At 43.0% G+C, this 22,769-nt stretch overlaps 1 protein-coding gene across 1 annotated transcript in view; it reads right to left on the bottom strand.

The window, feature by feature from the left end:
- Positions 1 to 1,560: 1,560 nt before the first annotated feature.
- SETBP1 (SET binding protein 1) overlaps positions 1,561 to 22,769 on the bottom strand; it is a 366,573-nt gene continuing 345,364 nt past the window's right edge. The window contains 2 exon segments of the mRNA XM_046025006.1: positions 1,561 to 6,552; positions 6,554 to 6,993. Coding sequence (XP_045880962.1) covers positions 6,370 to 6,552; positions 6,554 to 6,993 — 623 coding nt within the window. The 3' untranslated portion in view covers positions 1,561 to 6,369.

The following is a 22,769-nucleotide window of genomic DNA, read 5'->3' as shown; positions in this document are numbered from 1 at the left end:
AGACACTAGGCGAGTAGAAAGGACTCTGGGGCACAGAGAAATGATTTGGAAGGAAGTTGGAGCGAGGTTTTCTAAGTGATCCTTCCTTGCTTCCCCATTAGGTTAGCAAGCAACCCCCTAGGTCTGGAACTAAGATTCTGCTATGCTGGTGGAATGGGGGCTTCAAAATTAATAATGTTGAGTTGCAGAGAAATTTAACGCTATCTAGTCCTTCCACCCACCTGTTTGTAGACGGAGATTCATGCCAGCCCCACGTGTGAACGCATCTGACTTCCCCGAGAATCTTTGTCAGCACATGGCACTCTGTGCACTGATTAGAACCCCCAAAAGATGGGAGAACCAATCCATTCCAAGGCAACAGCTTTGTCCCTGCTGGTGGGAAGAGATTAGGGACATTCTGGGAAGTCATTGTTGATTTCAGGAATACCACCGGTCTAATGAACCCAAGTTGTAAAGAGGACTATATAAATTTAAATTTTCCTGGTTCAGTGCAAGATGGTTGGCAGAGAGGGAAAAGCAGGCAAATTCTGCTTTGTTAGAAGTTGCTGACTGAATTCTCTGAGTCCCAGGAGGCTATCTAAAGTGGCGGTGCTCTAACCGTCCTGAGGCTGCTCTGATAATCTACTCTAACGGCTTCCGTTCATTCCACCAGACTCCCGTTATCCCACCCTTGGTGCTGCAAATGCCCAAAGTCCTAATGAGTGTCACAGCGGGTCCGATTGATCGTTAGGGATGAGCGGGTCACACTTCTTATGTACCTCGTTGGCTTTTGAAAGCGGAACATCAGGTTAAAGAAAGAATGAAAAATACATAAATGTATGTATGTTTACATACTCTCCAAGTAGAGCATGGAAATTCTACTTCAGAAGGGCTTTAAAAAAAAAACAACTTGACTCTAAATGAAAAATTGGAACAGAGTGTGAGGAGAAGAAAGTGCCAGCCTGGGAGCCCCCCACTTCTCCTGGGACACCATCAGTCTTACCGCTTGCCATGTTTCACTTAGAACTGCGAGTTTGTTTTTCACACTCAGGCCTTGTAAGTTCTTTCAGAACAAGGACTTCTCACTCTTGGCTCTTGTCCTCAGACTGATGGACGTTGGCTAGGTGATCCCTAACTGGCTATAGTTGATTAACTAGCCTTTCCTATCACTCCAAACTTGAAATCCGGCCAGGGATCTATCCTTCAGCCATCTGACATCATGGGATATTTGGTAAGAAAGCTTAATCCCCATCCACAATGTTCAAAAAATCTAGGGCAGGATGGGTCTCCAACATTCTACGACAAGCTTTGATTGCTTTCAGCAGAGGTCTGACAGGTTCTTTGCAATGACTATTGGCTTTACGTTCAGGTGTAATGTATTCTGAACAGTAACCCAGTAAATCAGTCTCAAATCCTGCGCCAAACGTTCTTCCCAGATTCAGACAAAAGGCAGAAGTTTGGTTAGAATTTTCTCAATGATTCTATGTCCAGTTTGTGTGAGCAAAGACCCCCCAAATACTATTAAACTCCTTAGTGATGTGAACCAGATGGAAAATAAAACAAAAGAATTCACAACTCATGTTAGACTGAATTGAATGTCTTTAATTTCACACAATGAATAACATATGAATAGGATTAACTTTTTTTTTTTTTAATAGTTAAGTGCTCTATACTGTGCTAACCTGATCTGGTAGCGAAAAAGACTGAGCTTTCTTTTAGAAAAAATGTTTAAAACCCAACATCTAAGACCATGGAGGAGCATGACAGTAAAGCATGCCAGATGTATCTACGCCTCAAATAACAGCAAGTCCGTGTTCATTTTAAATGTACAAAAATGCTTTATGAATAAAAACTGTTACAAAAAGAACATTTCAAACAATGTACAATTTTCTTGCCTCTATATTCAATAAAATACAAATACATTTTTTGTTCTAAAATATGTTTACATACAATCAAAGTAGAACATGCAAATTACACTTTAAAAAAGGCTTTTAAAAACCACTTATGAATACAAACTAAAAATTAGCCAGCACGACTTATAAGACAATCTTGTGCCCCATTTTTTCTTTTGAAATATATATATACATATTTAACACATCATGTGCATTTATTATTATTTAAGAAATAGATTTTTTAAAAAAGGAAGAAAAGAAAGACACCAACCTAGGTTGGAACTGCCCTTCAGTGTTGACCGGCGGCAGCTCTTCTCAATCCTTCCCCCCTGTAGTGTTTATTATACCTGGGGAAGTGGGTAATCGATATCCAGGAAGTTTCTTCCTTGGTTGATATGTGCTTCTAAGACTGTTCCCCAAATGACCGAGTCCCACGGGAGGGAAGACTCATCAGTGGGGCAAACTCTCCAAGAAACAAGAGGCAGAGGGAGCCTTGTATTGTGGAAAGAAACTTTAAAAAACACCAAGAAAATGCTACGGTATATTACAGTTTGAGTTTCTAGGCACTGTGATGACATTATCTGTAAGCTCTGGCATTTGGACCATTGTGATACTAGAGGGTAGTGTGGAGAATAATGTCTATATTTATCTACTCTTACATGATGAGAAGGACTGAAAATCCCGCAATGTAACACTTAAATGGCTTCTGAGGCATTTCGGCTTCTGCCACCCCGTCTCTCTCCATGCTACAGTTGGCATTTAAAGGCTTTGGAAATATATGTATAGACTTCAGACAGTTCCCAGGTAAATCTTCCTAGTGGTAGGAAAAAAATATTCTCCAAAAACTCATTGTTTGAATATCGTTGGGTAATAAGCTGTAGGAGTGGGATTTTTCTCCAAAAGTACTAAACCCAAATCCTTTATGATCTGCATGTAGTACATCACCTGATACTATAATTCTGTCACCACTTGCTTATCATATTTATAGAGCCAGCAATGTGCAGAGCACAAATTCCGGCTGCCATGGAACATGGCCTCCCACTCCAGACAGTAGCCAAGTTAACATGCTAATCCTCTGTCAGCCCTTAGTCACCTACTCTGGGCTGTCAGTGGTTGTTGAGTCCCGGTCCTGCCAAGTCACAACCCAGCCCCTGACATGCTCTCCTTTCTTTTGACCTATCTTCTCTGGGTTGTAGCCAGAGCCATGCTATTTGAGGAAGTCAGACTTCTGGATCTTTCATCTGAGATGAGGGGTTGAAAGCAAGTGGCTCCTCAGCCACTAAGGAGGGTAGGTCAGAAGACCCATCATCACCTAGAAGGAGGCTTTTACATCTCAGTTTATCCTCTGCTCACCCCTAATCAGACTCTCTATAAGTGGGTTCACACCTGCTTGCTGAAGGAAAGTATTGTAGAAAAACAAAACAAAATAAAACAAAACTAGAGATTTCTAATGAAATAATTTGTGGAGGTGTTTATGGAGTCCTATACATCCCAAATGACATCTTCCCTAAATAAAAATGCAGCCCCAGAAGGCAGTGTTGACTGGCTAGAGATGCCTCGGTCCAGGTCAAGGTTGCTGGGGTTCTCATCCTGGGTCAGCAGCAAATGACAGGTGAAACTAGACTGGCCCAGTGTTGAGCCTGGACAAGAGGGGGAGGCTAATGGGAAGGGGTTAGTTAGAGACTAAGGAGAAGGTTGTACCAGTGAGAGGAGTCAAGTTAATGGAAAGTAGAAGAAAAAGGGAAATGTCACATGACATTGAAGGGGCGCTGGGCAGGGGAGAGAGGAAGTTGGCAGGTCCTGGGACTTGCTTCCACCTTCCATGGGCTTATTCAGCATGTCTCACCCTAGGTCCTCTGCAGTTTTCTAATCTATTTTTAGGGTCCTAAGTATAGGATTTGCATTTAAGTCACATGACAACTGTAGAACTGAGTTTACGTATAAACGAGAAGCCTGCTATATCCCTCCAGGAATGCCTTACCTTGGTCTGGAAATTCTAATGCATCCTTAATTTTTCTGAAATTTCTCTCCAACTAGAGGTTAATGTCAATTAGGGGTTGGGACCTCCTTTAAGACGTTTAGAGAGGGGCCAGCTCATTCTCGTCTGCAGGAAGATTCAGTCTGCTCACAGTCTTGGTTGGGAAATGCTTGGAAGAAGGGCAAAGGCAAGAATGAAGGAAATGATTTTTCAAAGCCTGACAGGAGAGAAATCCCTTTATGGTTTAATTGGAATGAAAATGGTTGCTCTTTCATAGCAATGGTGGGGTGAGCGGGGCTAATTTAAATCTTCCTCTCCGGTGACTTTAGAACCACTCAGACATGGCTTGGGAATGACAAATTGAAAGTGGCTGGTTTGATTTTGCTGTTCAACTTGTGTGAAATGCCAAAGGTCCACCTCGGTCACAAACGGAGTATCTATGATATAAGCTTTAAAGTACAGGAGAATGCATCCCTTTAAACTTACATATTACTAGGATTAAATGTGACTGACCTAGTGGGGAGCAAATGATGTTAAGTCCAAGGTGACAGGGCAGAAGAGGATGGCTCTGTGGGTAATTTCAACCAATTGTTGGTGCCATGACAGAGCAGTGATGTTCGCAAGCATATTAACTTGGGATTTTTAAAATTTACTCCCACAGATACCCCATCCCTTATTCTCCTGTGTTCCCAACAAAAATCCATCTCTCTCTCTAAGGAAATAGTGTTGTGTTTTGAAGTGATAATACAATTTCCAGCCAGTCCCAAGTTCCTGTAAAGAACCTTAATTTGGAGGTAAACCAGATATTCTAATTCCCATTAGAAAATTGAATTCTGTCTCTCAATGTCTCTCTTTTTATAATCTACCATGCCAGGTGTTTGATGTCTTGGGGAAGGGAAGGGGAGGAGGAAGGGAGGAAATTGAAAATACTTATTTGAAATTTCCACATCTGACTTTCAGAAAACATCTACGGCGATGGAAACTTCATATTCATTCTGAGTCTTCTTAACATGTTTCACTTGAGCTGTGGAAATGGGTGTTAGAGATGGAATATCTGTCCACGCTAAACGGATGGCTAGAGTACAACTTGGATGAGAAATGTACAGTTGAAATTGACCATTTAAAAGACGATTTGTCACACACAGTTTGCATCCATGCAGACTGATAGATTTATAATTACATTATGTACAAAAATGTTTTAGTTTATTAAGGCAACCACAATTTGGATACTTTGTCCAAGGTGGCTTGATACAATTGGAGTGGTGATACCCTTTGAGCATTTTCTTTTCCTTCTTTTTTTTTTTTTCCAGATAAGAACACTTACTCCCATTTGCTTTTAAGAAATAATTACCAAGAGATAATGGACTTATTCTATTGTCTTGTTGTTTCCTTTTTTCAACGACTTATGATAGTTACTTATATGAAAATTCACATACCAAGGCATTGCTAGACTTTTATCTTTCTGGTGGGTCTGGGGTTTCAATTTTTGGTGATTTGTCAGTATTCCATTTGCTGTGGGTTATTAAAACCATTTTATTCTGCCTATTCTCTGCTGATATGTTTTAAGTATAAAAATAACCTGGTTGACACCCCGGCCAACATATCCTCGGCTGCTCTAAATCACTTATTAAAAAGGCTCTATCAATACTGAGTATCTGTCTCACAATGATTGGGATTCAAAGCCAAGTTCCTTGGGACAGCATGCCAAGGGTGAATATTACAACACACATAAAGTTTACATTATTTAGGTGTGTACCAAGGAAAAGAAGGCAACAAGTAAGTAAGTTAATGAAAAGGTATATGGAAGTACAATGGGCAAAGGAAAACTAGGAACCGACTACGCTAAGTATCAGTGTGTGGTACAGAGGAGGCATACAGAAGGATCTGAATCCACGTCTAAGGTTGCCTATCACTAGCATTCCACCTTCTGATGACGAATCCATCTGAGAAACTATGGTTAACGGAAAGATTCAGGTCACCCGAAGATGATGTTGGTGCCCCAAAGCCTAGCCAAGCTTGGAAAAACCAAAGGAAAAGTAAAAACCAATTAAATGGAAATGGGTTACAACAAAGCCAGTTGAGAAATTTGCAGCTTTTCTCCCCTTGGAATGTTTCCTAATTGAGGGTGCTTCCCTTTCAATTTTCCAGGCCAGCAAATGCAATGGAATCAGAGACGCACCTTGGATGCAGGAGGTCGGGTGGCTGTCGGAGAGCACCGCCGGCTTTCTGCTCCTCCATGGGTCTTCTGCTCGCCTGCAAAGATCTAGCCATACTGAAGTGCCGCGTGGTTTGCAACTGCTGTAAAGCACGGACAAGCTTCTTTTGAAGGCGTCCCCCTGCTTTGCTTTCCCAAGAGCTACTGATGGCTCCACCCCGTCATCGGGCGCGATTCTGCCTGCCCAGCTTCTGGAGAGAAGGGCATCGGTGTCCCTGCAGCGTGGGATTCCGCCCCCACCCCGGCTCACTGCACTTGCAATGTGTCATTTCCCCCAGCCCCAGGTTCAGACGCCCAGACCCACCCTAGGGAAGGCCATCACTCTCACTCCCTCGGGACTTCCTCTGCCTTTTGGCCTTCACCTCCTCTTCCTGGGGCAGGGGCTGCTGCGGGGGCGGCTGCTGCAGGGGCTGGGCGGGAGGCTGAGGTTTGTGTTTCCTCTTCCCTCCTCCTCGGGGGGTCTTGGGCAGGGGTGGGGGCGGCGGGGGGCGGCGGCGGAGGCGGGGGCGGGAGGGGCGGCGGGGGTGGTGGGGGCAGGGGCGGCGCCTCCCGGGCCATGTGGATGACCGCCTCGATGGTAGCCATGATGGTGTCTTGAGTGGCTGCTGGCTCCAAGACGAGCGGGCTCAGGCTCGGCTTCTGCCCCCTCTTGCTGGGAAGGTCGATGCATTTTTCCAGCACGGGCATTTGGTCTCTGGAGTCCTCATCGAACTGAGTGGGCTGCTTTCGCGGACGCCCTCTCCTCTTCTTGACGAAGTTGTTGCCTGTCTTTGATTGTCTCTGCAGCCGCTTGGCCTTCAGGATCTTGTTCACGTGGTCCAGGTTCTTCTTGGTGGACAGGATCTTGGAGTAGTTGCACATCTTGCGTACCTCGCACTGGATGGCCTCGATCTCGCGCCGCTTGAACCGCTTCTTCAGGGAGGAGCTGGCTGGGGGAGGGGAAGAGAGAAGGTTGAGCACCAGAGGCCAGCGGCCCAAACCCAGCCTTTGTAGGGACGACTGGCACTGTACTTGGCCGTGACGATCCTGGCAAAGCAATGCTATGGATGTGACCCAGTATCTACTCTTCCTTTCTCTTTATGGAAAAGATTGAATTGAAAATAATAAAAATAGTAAGTATCGTCTGTGTACATGGCATTCCTTTTATACCATTTCAATCTTCACGACAATTCTGTGAAATAACCTTGTTGCTGTTTTTGAGACTTAGAAATTGAAGCTCACTCCTTGTAGCAAACTGCCCTGGCGGTCAAGGTCAGACTTGGTGTTCCCATGACCTTTCCCTATTATAACTTCTATTTTTTATTCAGCCCTGTGACATTTGATCTGACCGAATTTAGGATTAGGTTATGCTTTCTCTTTTTGTAGATGTTGGATGCAAAAAATGACAGATAGTCCTTTATAACAAGCAATCTGGATCATTCATACCTACCACCAACCTCACAAGACACACCTTGACCTTGACATACGTTGTACCCGAACCCCCTTACCTCTAACCCTCCTCTCCTGACAGAAAGGGGGATTATTTTCTGGGACACTCTATTTGAGATGACACCATTTCTCTAACTTTGGCCCCCAGTGTTCTGGATTTGTCGAGCTGCCTGAAGTGTCCCGCTGACTGACTGACTAACCAATTCATCCTTTGGAAACCTCGAGGGAAATCAGGCAGATGTTTGAGCCATTCACACTCCCCGTACTAGGCTGTCTGTTGTCTGAAAAGAGCTCTTTTCATGTCCTGCTGGCCAGATGCACCTGTACTGTCGGGAGTCCAACTTCTAGTCTCCAGAAGTCTGGTATTGCCACCACTAACCAGCCTTCAGAACCCCTTCCCTGCAAGTTCAGACGCTGTGAAGTGTGAATGGCTTCAAGACGTAGCGGACCTTTCCTCCTTGAGGTCATTCTTTCTCCCTGTGCTGTTCCTGAGCAGACACGCATGTACAACCATGTGTATGCCCGTGCACACTCACGGGCACTCACAATACTCTGCCGCCCCATCTCCACACCGGCCCCTCCCTTTTTGTGAACTCAAGAGGTGTGTCCTCACTTAGTTTTTTTGCTGCTGTGATACACCCTAAATGCTCAACCCCAAGGACACCCATGGAAAAGATGCCGACCCTTTCTCAACATTACTGAGACCGAAAGGAAATGTGTTTATTCTGGCATTATGTTTGCTGTATTATTCCATGTTTTTTTCAACCAGTAGAGAGGCGGAGTAAATTATCTTAAGGAAATGAGGAATAAAAATGCTGAAAACATGGATACCACTCTCGCTTATTCTGGGGCACTCCCACTTTATTCCTCTCCCTGCTTCACCTCCTTTCTCTCTCATGCTATGCCTGACACAGAACTCCAAGAGGGGATCATTTGAAATTATTTACGCCACTGACTTTATGGAGTGGGAAGCTCTAAGTCCCACAGGACAGGTCAAAATGTTACTGCTTTCGGCCCAAGGTCATTGTAAGACTTACTGAGCAATGAATAACTACTGAACAATCTTTAAAATAAGTTATAAAGATCAAAATAGAACAAAGCCAGAGTGAGCTTCTGAGTATAAAAATAAATTGTTTGTAGTTGGTGTTGTGAAAGGAAAAAGGTTGCTCGATTGTACGTTCTCAGATGTGGAGGCAAATTTTTGTCCATCTTTATGTCCCTCACACAGCGTGGCATGATGCCTTGCCCATGGGCGGCATTTAAAAATTGTTTTTGGACTGATGAACTACACTAATCATTGCTGCCTTAGAATCACAGGCTTCTCTAGAAGAGATCTAGTTTGGATTTTAAAGCAACCACTGCAAACAGAGCGACAGGAAGAGCTCACAAGCCTCCAGGTCCCAGCCAGGCAATCTACCTTGTCTGCCCAGTTGGTGAGTAAATGAGAATGAGTCAGAGGTTCTCCACGAACCTCAGGCATTCTTCCCAATACAGACGGCATCTGCAGTTTACCTTTTTATCAGTTTATCTCATCTTTGGGGAAGAAAGCGCTATGGAATATATAATATAGCATACAGGTAAAAAGTAAAACATTTTTAGGCAGTTACCTGGCAATATTCCAGCTGAATAAACCTGGAAAACTCTATGAGCTGCGGGTCACTGGGGATCAATACAAGCACTGGCTTGTCTCTCGCTGTGTTTTCTTTTTAGCATGAAGTGCCAAAAACAAACAAACAAAACCTAGTAGATAATACCGTATTCAGTAATTTATTCTATGCTGTATATATTTTATTAAGCCCTTGCATTGAAAAGTGATTATGAAATCAGTTGATTCTGAGTAGTGTAAACGTACAAAACGGTACTAAAAATATCATTAGCAACACCTTTGCACCCACCATTCACACTGAACAAATGTTAACTTTCACCATATATGCATTATTTTTTTAAGGAAAGAAAATATTATAGGTTTAGCTCAATCTGTGCTCCTTTCTCCTTTCCCTTCCCTTCCCTCCCCTCCTCTTCCCTTCCCACGCTTGTATTTATACTTTTACTGCATATGCATGAACCCATATTAGGAAAAATGACCAGGCTCAAACCACCTAATGCTGGTGATGCTGTAAGGAAGTGGGGACCCTTGCACACTGCTGGTGCGAGTGGAAACTCATCATATGAGAGAGCAGCTGGGCAGTGACCAATGGCACTGAAGATGGGCATGCTCAATGCCCCGGAGACTGTGTTCAGGCTGCCTCCTTTACTCATTTGTAGCAGGAGGCCAAGGATGTATAACGATGTTCCTTGAAGCTCAGAAGACTGAAAACAATCTAAATGTTAAAGGTATAATTAATCAGTTGTGATACAGTCAAACAACAGAATATTATACATCTGTCAAAAGGAAAAAGCTACACATAATATATCAGTACGGTAACATCTAAAAAAAAAGTTGGATAACAAAAGTGAATAAAAGTACTTGTAAATAAACTATTTATAAAAGTATAAAAACACACAGATCCCTTGAATTTTTATTTCATTTTCAACGTCCAGGTGCAGAGGTTTAAAGTAAATACAATGCAGAAGCTCAATATTGAGTTAAAGGCTAGCTGGCTGAGGTTTCACTTTTCCTTCTCTGCAAAGCTACCCCATGGCCCTTTAGTAAGCCTCTAGTGAAGTGCTGTCTAGTACAAGTTTGTGGTGGTGGCAATATTCTACATTTGTGCTGTCTGATTTGGTAGCCCCTAGCCACATGTGGCTACTAAGCCCCTGAAATGTGGCTGAGGTGACAGAGAAACTGCATTTTTAATTTAACTTGTATCTAAATACTCCGTGTGGCTAGTGGTGGCCATACGGGGCAGCTCAGCTCTTGTCCCCGCACCACGAAATAAGAACGTACACTGGAAAACACAGACTGGGAAATTCTGGGCACACCACCTGGGGGCTTTAACAAATAAAATGCAAGGAAAGAAAGGCAGGGGAGGGGGTGAAACTTTACATTAAAAGAGACTTAAGAGATAAAAGGACCACATTTTGCTGCCAGTTTAAACAAACTGTCAAAAGAGATCATATATCATGAGTTCATGGAAATCTGAATACTGTCTGGGCATTTCATGATATTATTTAACCACTGTTTATTTTCTTAGGTGTTTGGTAATTGTGCTATGATAATTTTTTAAAATACTCATCTTTTAGAAATACTTGCTAAAATATTTATAAAGTCACATGGTATCATCTGGCATCAGCTTCAGAATAACAAGGAAGCGAGGAGGTGAGTAGAAGTACTGACGAAGTAAGATTGACTCTGAAGTGATATTGTTGAGCCTGAGTGATGGGCACACAAAGGTTTATTATGCTATTCTGCCTACTTTGGTATATACTCGATAATTCCATAATACGTAGTTAAAAACCTATACATGGTAAGTGCCAATAAAATATCTTTCTTATAATCTTAGGACAGTAGAGTGCAGGGGCTCTATTTCACCTAAATAATTTTTGAAGGGTAAGAAATGTCCTCAGTGAAAGGCATGCATCATCTCCTTAAAAATTTCCTGCTGGTAGCTACCCTCCTGGCTTAATGGGATGGGGGAAGGAATGAGTGCTCTGGGTTTTACGCTGTGATCAAATGAATAAACATATCAGGACCCAGTCTCCACGATGCCATCAGGTGTGAAAACTTAATATCCTTCTTTCTTTTTGACATTAGAAGCTTTGGAGGAAGGGGTTCATATTTACTGGACATCTGAATATTATTTTGTCCTTGCATGCACAACCCAAATATTTCAGTTGGGGTTTGTTCCCCCTGCATGTGAACCATAGCAGAGTGCAGGGTGGCGGGAAGGACTCTTCGGGGGGCAGCTGGAAATCCTGAACAAGGACGAACCTCTTAGACCCTGTGGATCTCTCTTTCTTCATCCATTGCATTGGACAGTTAGACAGATGCTCTCAAAATTCCCTTCTAGATTTAATGATTGCTGTTATTCTTTCCTATTCTCATTATCCATTGCCTTTCCAAATGTGAGGTGGCTTTCTACAACATTTACTCCCTCTAATGATTTTGAAATCCTAGTGGTGGTGGGGGGGCGGGGACTTTGGATTTGGCAGGGTTTGATATTCACAAATCTTTCTCCTTATTGCTTATGATTTCATTGTCCCTCTAAATGTTTTCAGATTTTTCTCTCTTCAAATTGTTTCATTATTAGACAGTAATTTCTGGGCGCTTGCAGCAAAGATTGATTCCATATTTGCTCTCCTTCTTATAATGGATCCATATCTTGACTGTTCTTTGTTAGTTTTAAAAAATAATTATGAGTGGCCAAGGCACAATGAAAATTCATGTCTTTATAACTCTGCAAAGCAAATCATCTTCTAGACCTTTCTCTGTCTTTAAAATTGTCATGCAAATGGTTGACTTGGTTTTGGGCCCAGATCCAGCTTTTCTATCTTTCTGCTCCCATTATCGGAGGATTGGCTCATCGGTGTTTGTGGATTTTGTCACATCTTTTATGATAATCAGAGACTGGACTTAGCCTTGTGTTTTGTGCTCTGACTTTGCAGATGGAGGACAGGGACCGTGAGCAAGATAAAGGCTCACAAGGCTTCATTACACAGAAGGTTGCCCCCAGATAGATGCTACTGTTTTGGAGACTACTTTGTCCACGTGCAAGACACACCCTCGTTTAACAAGGAAGTTCTGGGTGCATCAGAGAGGGGAGTAAATTCATCTCTAGATTCATTAGGATGTTTCTTGCTGTTTAAATATCCCTACGGGGAGGTGGGGTAATCATTGGGACTGTTGCGCTGCCTAGAGTTGCCTTCCAGGGTGGAAAGGGCTGGAACACCATCTCCCTCAGTCCAGGCGGAGAGCTGCGGTGCGAACTGCATTGTATGGTGATTCACCTTGAGGTCCTTTCAAGGACGAAAGCCTTCTCTTTCCTTAACACTCTGAGTCCCCAGCACAGGCTTATTCACACAGTCCTCCACGACCTGCTATACACTACGTGCTTAGCAAATACAAGCTCAAGGGAATTCACGCGTTTAATGTTCTCCCATGAAATCGCGCATTTTGGGGGGAACTTTGTACTTAACTCAGTAATGATTTCTTGTTTTCCTAATGCTGCCTTTTATTTTTTAATGGGACGTATGAAGCAACTTGCCTTGGCATGCACACGTTATTCCTTTTTCCTTAGAATTTAAATTAACCTTCTACGATCCGATCCTGGCCTTAAAGCCTCTTTTTAAAAAAAAGATGGCAAGTTGCCTCAGCTGCCGAGGCGTCTGCAAGGCCGGGCACATCTGAGTTGCTGTTGGTCACCAGCAGAGTGCTATAGTACCGCTTTCCAATTTCAAAGCTGTAATTTAGAATTAAGGGTTAGCAGATGTGGGAGATTTGTCTCCATAGAAAGGTGCTTCCACTCTGTTTTTAAAGGCATCTTAATACAGTCTGGGGTTTCTCTGGAAACATGACTAACTTGTTCAAAGCACAGTCCCTGCTTAATTCTCCGAGGACAGCTTCCTAATAAACTCAGGGGTTTGTTGGGAGGTAACTTCCTGTCTGGGCTGCTGTGGCTTGGGGGACCCCAGTTTGGTTGTGCTCTTATTTCCTGGGGACAAGTGATTGCTGGTGGCGAAGTGGGCCTTTTGGGTGATGGCAAAAGGAAGTGTGGGGTGTTGCATTTTACATGGGGAGCTCGGAAGAGGAAACAACCACCAGGGTGCCTCCCCTAGATTCTCTGGGAGGCAGTACCGGCACGAGGGATCCAGGAACTTGCCGCACAGCCCATGCCCTCTGTGCCTCTTCAGCTCTGATCACCTCTTCCTTTAGCTACTTCCTTAGTGCGCTGCACGATCCCCACGGAGGAGACTCTACCAGGCCGCGAGGAAAAAATATGAATAGTTTTATTTATATTATTTATATTTTATCTAAAAAATAAGAGCTAAGTTAAGCATCCTAATGCATAATATTTGGAGCAACTGTGATGGCCTTACGTGAGCTATAAATGAGATGACGTATCACCCATCAGAGTTGGGCAGAAGGGACCCATGAGAAGGAGAGGCCACGTTCATTCAAAGGGTTGGCAGGCATCCCATTGGTTTATTACTTTTGGGGTGTTGTCACGTCCTATGTTCAAAATGCTACAGTAGGTCAGCCCTCCTGGTTCATTTTAGAAAATCAAGGTCTTTGAAAAGAAAAAAACAAAAACAAAAACTTTGGAATAAGATCAGGAGTATCCATGAAGTAAGTTATATGCCATGCAGAGTTTTACTGATTTCCCTTAGCAAACTGTATAAGGATTGCCATTTTCAGAGATGAATTTTGGCAATTTCTGGTATAAAAAGACAAGGGTTCTAAATGTTCTCACCTTTTCTGAGCTGTCAATGGGCTGTCAGTAAAAAACACAAACAGAAACTTAATGTCTCGTTAGGGTAAAATGGGCAAGAATGTAACTGCTTTTCTGAAGAATCTCAATACTTGAGACAGCATTTTTGAAAGCTGATTGAAAATGTTTCCACTGTTTGGCAATTTTGTTGCTGAAAGGATACATAGTAACCTATAAAATCCCTAAAATCTGTAAATTAAGAAATCTCGTAAACAGTTAACTTTCAAATGAAGAGTTTCTGAGATCTGAACTCATTAAAAAATGCAATGCCTTTTGATATGCCAGACCATCTGATTGTTAAGGAAGCTGGTTAGCCAAATTTCAACAACAACCTTTGCTTAATTGATGTATGAGATAAAAAAAAAAAAAAGTATCCTGATTTAAGCAAAATGATGCACTTTCTCCTTTTGGACGTATGTTTATGTGAGATATCCTTTTAACCTACAACATCTACTAACAAATATTGAAACAAACAGAATTTGGAATCAGAGCTTATATTGTTTTATCACAAGTGTTAAAAAAAAACACCCAGGTTTTCAAAAAGTATTCAAACTCATTAAATTGGCCCTCCTGAAATATTATTAGAAATATTAAAATGAGTGTAAAATTTTGATGACAGTGAAAATATTTTTGTTTTGTGAATAATACAAAACGAAATGAATTTTAAAATCATTTTAACAGGGGCGCCTGGGTGGCTCAGTGGGTTAAAGCCTCTGCCCTCTGCCTTCGGCTCAGGTCATGATCTCAGGGTCCTGGGATCGAGCCCCACATCGGGCTCTCTCCTCCGCGGGGAGCCTGCTTCCTTCTCTCTCTCTGCCTGCCTCTCTGCCTAGTTGTGATTTATCTCTGTCAAATAAACAAAATAAAAAAAAAATCGTTTTAACAATATGATTTCAGAGGTATCTTAACCTTTTAAAGTTTGTATTTTCAAAGATGAGCGCATACATCCTGAATATGTATTTGCATGGGGGAACTGTTCAAAATTATGTTACTGATATTGCCACATGATGAAACACTGGGGCTGCTTTGAAGTTGTCCTTTCTCTTTCTAAACTCCTGAAGCATTTGTTTACTCAGTATTTAATTCTGGAGGATATTAACTTTCTATGAGTGTGCGGTGTAGGAAGCCTTCAAGCTTCTTGAAGACAGGTGCCGTGAGCTCTTCTCCCTTCCCTCCTAACGGAGAGTGCGGTGCCTTTCTCACAGCGGATGCTTGCTTAAGATTTCTTGCCGGATTATTTCACATCGTAAGCTCCTGGAGACCAAAGCCTGGATATCATTAATCTTTATATTCCCTAGAGCCGCTTTAATTGAATCCCATGTAATTCCATGGCAATCGGAAGAGCATCCAGTCCGTGGAGAGCTTCTACAATGGGACTTGGGGCCAACCTCCCATCTTCAGTTAGGCAGTCCTAAGGTCCTACTGCCCAGGTTCTCAGAATCCTTGACTTGTCTGACCCCAGGGGAATAATGCCAGTCATCTCAGGAGCTGAGTTTTGGGGGAACCACTTGTGGTTTTGGACAGATAAAGGTGGTGGTAAGTTGTCTCCAGAGAGAACCGGCCGCTAGGTTGCTCAGAGAGCCTTCCAGGAGGTCACTGGGACTCGGGACTCGGGAGGCCAGAGAGGGTGATGGGAGGGTGCTCAGAGATCAGCAGAGGTGACTGTCCCTGTCTCTAAGGTGCACTGGGCACATTGACCCCGTAGGGGTCCACAGAGGAGTCCTTCAGAGCTGGGAGTCTTTCTGGGGGTGATGCTCATTAGGGCCACTGTGGCTTCCTGGGCTGTTGGCACAGAGAGAATTGAGAGTCGTGGCACTCGGAAACAGGCATATGAAGGCCACTGAGGCCTCCTCTGTTCCTTTCAATTAACTTTGGCTTTTGTCTGCTGCCTGTGGCTCAAGCCCCAGCAGACTGACTAGACAAGTTGAGAGGCTGGAGAGAAATGCAGCGAAAGCCAAAAAGTTTGACGCTGCATCTGCTGAGTCTCACAGCACGCCAGGTGGTCACACGGCGGGGGTGGTCGCACCCTCTCAAAGGGCTCTTTATATTTCTTTTTTTCTTTCCTCTCAAACGTGGCATAACTGTATCTTTAACCATAAATACCACCCCTTATATAATACATCAATTATTGTAGCTGTGTGTTCGTACTTGATTGTGAGAGCTTTTCTCTTTTAAAATTTTGAAAGAAAGAAAGAAAGAAAGAAACAGGAAAGAACAAAGAAGAATGCACCAAACATGATCTTAAGAAAATGTTCACATGTTTAATATTTAGGCTCAGCTAAAATAAATCCTGTTGGCCATACTAGCGTTTGAAGAATTCCACGAAATGGTAGGTAACCCATGCCTTATTTTCTTCCTGGTTTTAATAATTGCATTTGTTTACTTAAATACTCAGGCTGGTTATTTATGACCTGATAGAAAACATATTGCCTGGGACATTATGAGAATAAGGTTCTAGTCTAGACTTTTCACCCCTCCATTCTGTGCTTCCAGAACTTAACTTCAAGGCAGGACCCTTGCTAAATAAATACAATTCTTTTAAACAAACAAACAAACAGCAAAACAAACAAACAAAAAAGTCAAACACCTCTAAGTCTTCTCCGTTCCAGGTAAGACCTCTCACTTCCTTCAGCTGTGTTTCCTATGTAATGAATTCTAGACTATATTCCATTTTGATCATATTCCTCTGGAGATTTTAGCATCTGCCAAATCTCGTCTTAAATTTTGATGCCTGGAATTGAACTGATTTTCCAAGTATCAAATGATTACGCAAAAAGATCGGGTTGATTTATTTCTGTGATCAAGGCACTACACTTCCGTTAATGAGCGTTATATAAAAAATAAATAAAACCTGTGAAGTCCTCCCCCTCTCCCCCGCCGCAGCAACATCACACTGTTGGCTCATATTAAATAGAAGCTCAATTAACTCCCTTAGATGCTTTCATATAAACTGCCACCAAACCTGGCCATTGCTATGTGGAATTGGTTTTTCAGCTTAAATACAAGCTTTCTATTTAAATCTGCAAAGTTTAATTTTATTGGTTTTAGTCCAGTGTTCTAGTCTGTTATGAAAGTTTTGAATCTTAATGTTGTTTTCTCAAAGACTGCCCAGATTTGTAGAATTTCCAGAGGGTTTGAGTACCCTCAGAGTTAACGACTGTCCCTTTAACTCCTTCTGGGCATGAGTCAAGTGACTCAAAATGCATGCTACTGTTTTTCTCTTTATTGAGGTTTTTCAAGAAAAAAATGGCAACTTATACAACAAAATATCCCTGTATTCTTTGTTAAAAAAAAAAAACAAACAAACAAGCAATGTCTACCCACTGCTTGAGACTTTCCCATATTTTTGTGTCTGGCTGGTTAGCAGATGATGGATGTGCCACAGAAACAAGGACTTTGCATTGCCTACAGGTGTGTGCCCAACTCTATTACTTCCGGCAGAGACGCTATTGCATCTGATGTTGGATTGGGGGGTGGGGGGAGTCTTACATTTTTCTTTTATCCAGGGGGCAATTCTTCTGCCTTAGTGAGAAAAGAAAAGATAAGGAAAGGAAAAAAGAAAAAGAAAGAAAGAAAGAAAGAGAGAGAAACCCAAACAATACTCGGTATGCGTCTAGTGCTTTCCAATTTCTGCTGGAATTCATTTTAATTAGGTACTCCACTAAAAGCCACTGAGGACTCCCATTTCAATATTAATCTTTTGGGTCCCCTTTCTAATATCTCTCTGGCAGCATTTCATATAGTCTGCTCTGTGTTAAGATTATGGGATTAATCTGCATTTCTCTCTCCTTTTAAACTGTGTTTTCTTAAGAACAAGAGCCATGCCTTATCCACTCTTATTCATTCTGGGAAGAAGCACTGACTGAGCCCACTCTGTGCCAGGCTCTGTGCTAGACACTCAGTTCTGTGCCTCCCTCCCTCCCCCATGTGACCATAGAGCTCAGCTGACTTACTTGAATTGAAATCAATCTACATGACTTGACCTAAACCAACACTTACTGTCTATTTTGTAAAGGCTGTGTGTGAAATATGAAAGGATTTATTGAAGGGGATCCAAATCACTGTAAATTAAATTAGATCTTTACATATTTCAGCTGTTCCCTACTCTCCTCAGAACACATTAACTGTTTGGAGTATCTAAGCTATGACCAAAAACCGGGAAGTACTGAAAAATATAGACTGATACCCAAACCACTCCATAGGTGAAGTGGAGATTCAATGGCCAAAATAAGTTTGCAGTTTACTGAGTGTCTTTAAGAAAAGCAGCTTGAATATTTAAGGCCATAGACTGGTTAAAATTATGGGGCCTCTTAGAAAGGGAGAAACATACATATTATATATTACTTGTATAAAAAATGGGAGCGAGAGAGAGGGACAGAGAGATAGAGAGACAGGAACAGAGAGCATGAATGGTCTTTTCATTGCTGAACATTTGGATCAGAATTACATGGTATATTGTGGGGGAGTGGTCATATGTTTTCTTGGCAAATATCTATACATTCAAGTTCCGAGCGCTATGCCAGTAGTTTTTTTTTTTTTGTAAGTTTTTGCATTACCTTCCCCCCCCCACCAGTACAAGCTTGGACAGACTCAAGGCAGCAAATACCTCTTCCTCAGTTTAAGATTTGACAATTTAAGAGGAAAAAGCTCATTCATCATCTTTCCCTTCTAGAGACCATAAATTATTGGCTCATATACCATGTGGCTTGGATTCTAGGAAAAGTTAGTGTAAACAAACCCGAGTTACAATGCGTGGAGTAAGAGAGTGAGTCATAAACAAAACATAGACATATGCTCTCATATAAATAAGGGCCTGGATCATCAGCTTCCCAAAGTCTGCTTCCCATTAATTACACAACAAAATGAACTTTCCATATGTAAAGCCCAAATCACTTAACTCTGGCAACATGCATGAGACAAAGACCAGGACTGTGGCTATTTAGGCACGAACAAACCAGGATTTCAAAATAAGGACAGTCACCTCAGAATACCGGCAGGTATTAGAGAGCAGGAAAACTCCCTAGAGGCGTGTTTTTGAGCACTGAAACTACACCTAGCCACCCAGCAACGCTGCATGAGGCTGGCCGGCATCCCCCGCTGAATCGGAAGGTAATGTGAGGCTCACTCTCTTGTTCTGAGCTCTGTCATCTTTATGGGGCAAGCCCTGGGTCCAGGCCACACAGGGTGTTCAGACATCGCTGGGATCAATGAACGGTTGAAATTCCCTCCATTAGTACCTCCTCTCTCCCTTTTGAAACTGCTCATTGGTAGCAGAAATGCGTGTTTCCTCGTTATTGCATGAAGGCTGTCTGGTCTCCCTTAGTTATCAAGGACACATGGAACAATTGCTGGGGAAGAGGACAGAACAGGTGGAAACCCCGAGAGGGGGTAGGCGGCCGAGTTCCCGCCTTGTGCTCCTTTCAAAAGCAGACCTCGTAAAAACAAACTAACAGAATGAGTTACAAAGGACATTTACGTAACAGATGTCACATTTTAGGAGTCCGGGGTGGGGGTGGGGCGGGGAGAACAAGGACTTTCATTCTGTGCTGGGTTTCTGATCATTCATTTACTCGACATTGACTTGGGTAACATCTACTTCGTATCACACCATAGATGGTACGGGTGAGACTATACCAGGTAGCATTCCTGTTGTCACTTGGGACTAAGGGAAAGGGGAAAAAACAATCATTTTTGGAGCACTCCCCCCATGCCCCCACCCCGTGGGCTGCAGTATTTCACATTTCCTCATTTAATTGGGATCACAACCGCATGAGGACATTACTACCTCTGTTGTACAGAGATGAGAACAGGGACCTTGGAGGTTCAATGGTTTCCCCAAGGGCACCCAACTTAGAAATGATGGACTCAGAATTCAAGCCAGGGCTTCCCTATTTCAAAGCCAGTTTCGTATCATATTTCCTCAAGGAAGCCAAGACAATGGGCAGCTAGAGCAGAGTACCAAAGCCTGGGTTTCCCTCTTACTTTTCTACTACTGACTGCATCAGAGTGTCATATTTCTCCCAATTTTCCAATCTCAAAGGCCTCCACCAACCTCCGAGTTCCATAGTTCAATAACACAAGATGTCACTACAGGCTACTTGTGCTACGTCTGCTACGTGAGGCGTCCCTGGGCATTGTTTTGGTCCTGTTACTCTGTCCAGTCCAAATGCCTTTGATGGCTCCCGATAGGGGGCCAGGCTGACCAGGTTAATGAGTGAAGTTGGTCAGGACCCTGAAGGAAGGTGGGGGGAAGATGGGGAGTGAGAAACAAAGGAGCAGATGGCCCATTTAATGGGGGTGGACGTTACTCTGTATCAGTGAATTGATGCCAGTTAGGAATGTGAGCCCAAAGTCATCAGGTAGTCTGAGTTGCAAAAAGCCAAAACTCTTGATGATTAGATAAGTCTTCTGATGTTGACAAATTAAATTTTTTTTTTAAGAATGTATAGCCCCCTGTAGGCCAATCAAAGCACAACTGCAGAGAAGCTACTGCCTCGTGGTGCCCGGTTTGCCATCACTGCCTTTCACAGGGGTCACTGGGCCACATGTTCAAAGTGTAGGTGCTCCATATTCTGATGCCAAAGCTCTCTTCCGGCCCCACTGGCCACCATCTCCACATACACGCCCATTTCAGATGCTGTCAGTCTGCCCCTTCTGCTTGTCTGATTGTTGAATTCAATCCATCCCCAGAAAGCTCTCAGCTCTTCTCCTCTCGGGTCATTTTACAATGTCCCTCATGCTCCCTGGTACCATTTGGTTGGAAATTCATAACTTATCAGTTCCTCAATGATATCTCTGTTAGCATCTGAGATTGTTTTTCAACTTATTCACTTGTTAATATTATTTGGTCATCTCATGTTTTGGACTTAGGCCTTTCCAAATAGCATGAAAGTTCCCCAGGGCAGGGGCTGATCTTACCAAGGTATCAGCATGGCAGGTACTTGAAAATTATTGGACAATTTGTAACAAAGCCGTATAGAAGTTCCAGGAAGATGAACTCGATACCCTCGCGGGTAGGGGGGAGCTTTGACTGTGCTCTGAGACAGGAGTGTTTGGAGCAGGGAGTGAGGATAAAACTTTCAAAGATAGTTAATGGATGTTATGATCTGAGTCATAACATGACTAAATTATGATTTAACATGATTAAATCATGACATGGCATGACTTCATTCTTGACAGGAGGGGGCCATGATACAGTGATATATTGTTTTGAATACGTGACTGGTGTTTTCATCTGCTATTTCTTTCTCAGCACTGCCTAAAAGGCAGACATTGCTTTTCCCATTTCAGTGATGGGGAAACTGAGACTCAGAAGTGTCAAGAAGAGGCAGTGACTTACCTAAGGCATGATTAAGTCTTACAGGGCTGTCCAATAACCCTGGCCCATGAATTCCAAATCCACTGTCCACTATATATCCGTGTGGTGGCTAGAAAGAGTCCAGATTTCCTAATTACTCCACAGGTAAGATGTATTTCAGTTCATCTCTCTAGGCTCAACTTCCTCATCTCTGTCCCCCATGAAGGGGCTGGCAGAGGGCACTTTGAGGCTGGTCTATCCTGGTCTTATCTTTTCGACTCCAGTTTGAGCAACAAGAGAAGGAGATGCCCCCGGGGGGATGCAGTGGGATTATTCCAGTTGCTTCCAGAGGGACAGTGCTGTCTGTCTTTCTGTCACGTCTGTCTCATAATCCTTACTCTGCTTTCCCTCACTGCCTCCATTCTCCCTACCCCTCTCTCTCTGTCCCCACCCTGCTGTAGACTGACTATAGCCTGCCTGGACCACTAAAGATCATTCTTAATGATAGTCATTACACAGTTCTTCCATGTTGCCTGAGGCCATTTCCACAGCAATGAGCGGGACAGATCTCACCTCCTTTCTCAACAGCTGAGCACAGTACGCCAACTTCACTGGAACCAAGAAGTTTTTCAAAAACTCTCCATTAATTACAGGAAACCCAAAGCACGGTCCCCCCTTCTCATGAACACAGTCGCTTTCAGTGGCCACTAAATTATCTCGCCACCATTAAACCAACAATCTAATTAGACCCGCGGACACGGAAAGAGCCAGTGAATGAGGCAGGCACACTGCTTTCATCTCAAACTGATCATAAAATATTTGTGCCCTTTCGTTCCTGGCCACATAAAATCTCCCCCTTGAAGAGTTTCTTTTCATTCTCTCCGATTTATAAAGAGAAGCTTGCATATTTGATATAAAATGAGTATCTTAATAGAAATCGCTTCACGTATGGGAGGTTTTCTTGCCCGCATTTCGCCGAGCGTGGAGCCCTCATTATAATGATCGCACCTGACTCCCCCTGCGATCAGCGCCTCACAGCCAAACCTCCCACTGGGCTTCAATGGAGGTGGGAATGATACCATCACCGGGAAGAAGATAAAATGTATTATTATCATTACTCTATTTTTAAGAGGGTCTGACTGTGGCAAGAGGTGGCTGGGAGCATAATCTGTACGAAGCATTCGGAGAAGATAAATTGAGTTAAATTCCTCACAGACACAGCACTTTCAAACCGGTTATTACACCTTCTGTCTTTCCTAAAATCTCAACTCCAGACGAAAAAAAAAAAAGTAAAATCAAGTCCAAACATGTTTATTGAGTATTTACTAGGCACCCAGCACCATGCAAGGATCTTGACACCCAAATATGATTACAGGTTGCTTCACAGCCTGGCTTAGTTTCATCCCATATAACACAAGGTTCTGGGAATTTATCAAATTGTCTCATCAAAGGGGACAAAACCGAAATAGGAAATATGATTGCTGCTCTTGGGAAACCAATGCTCTGGTTACAATGCGAGGCTCTTATATATAAAATAATTAAATTACAGCCTAGCTTCCCATGAGCGGCTCATCCCCCAAATACCACAGACGAGCTGAGTGAGGGGAGACGC

Source organism: Meles meles, chromosome 12 (assembly GCF_922984935.1).
Source record: "Meles meles chromosome 12, mMelMel3.1 paternal haplotype, whole genome shotgun sequence".
In the NCBI taxonomy this organism is placed as follows: Eukaryota; Metazoa; Chordata; class Mammalia; order Carnivora; family Mustelidae; genus Meles; species Meles meles.
Note: the sequence above shows the minus strand (reverse complement) of the source record. Positions and strands in the feature narration are given on the sequence as shown.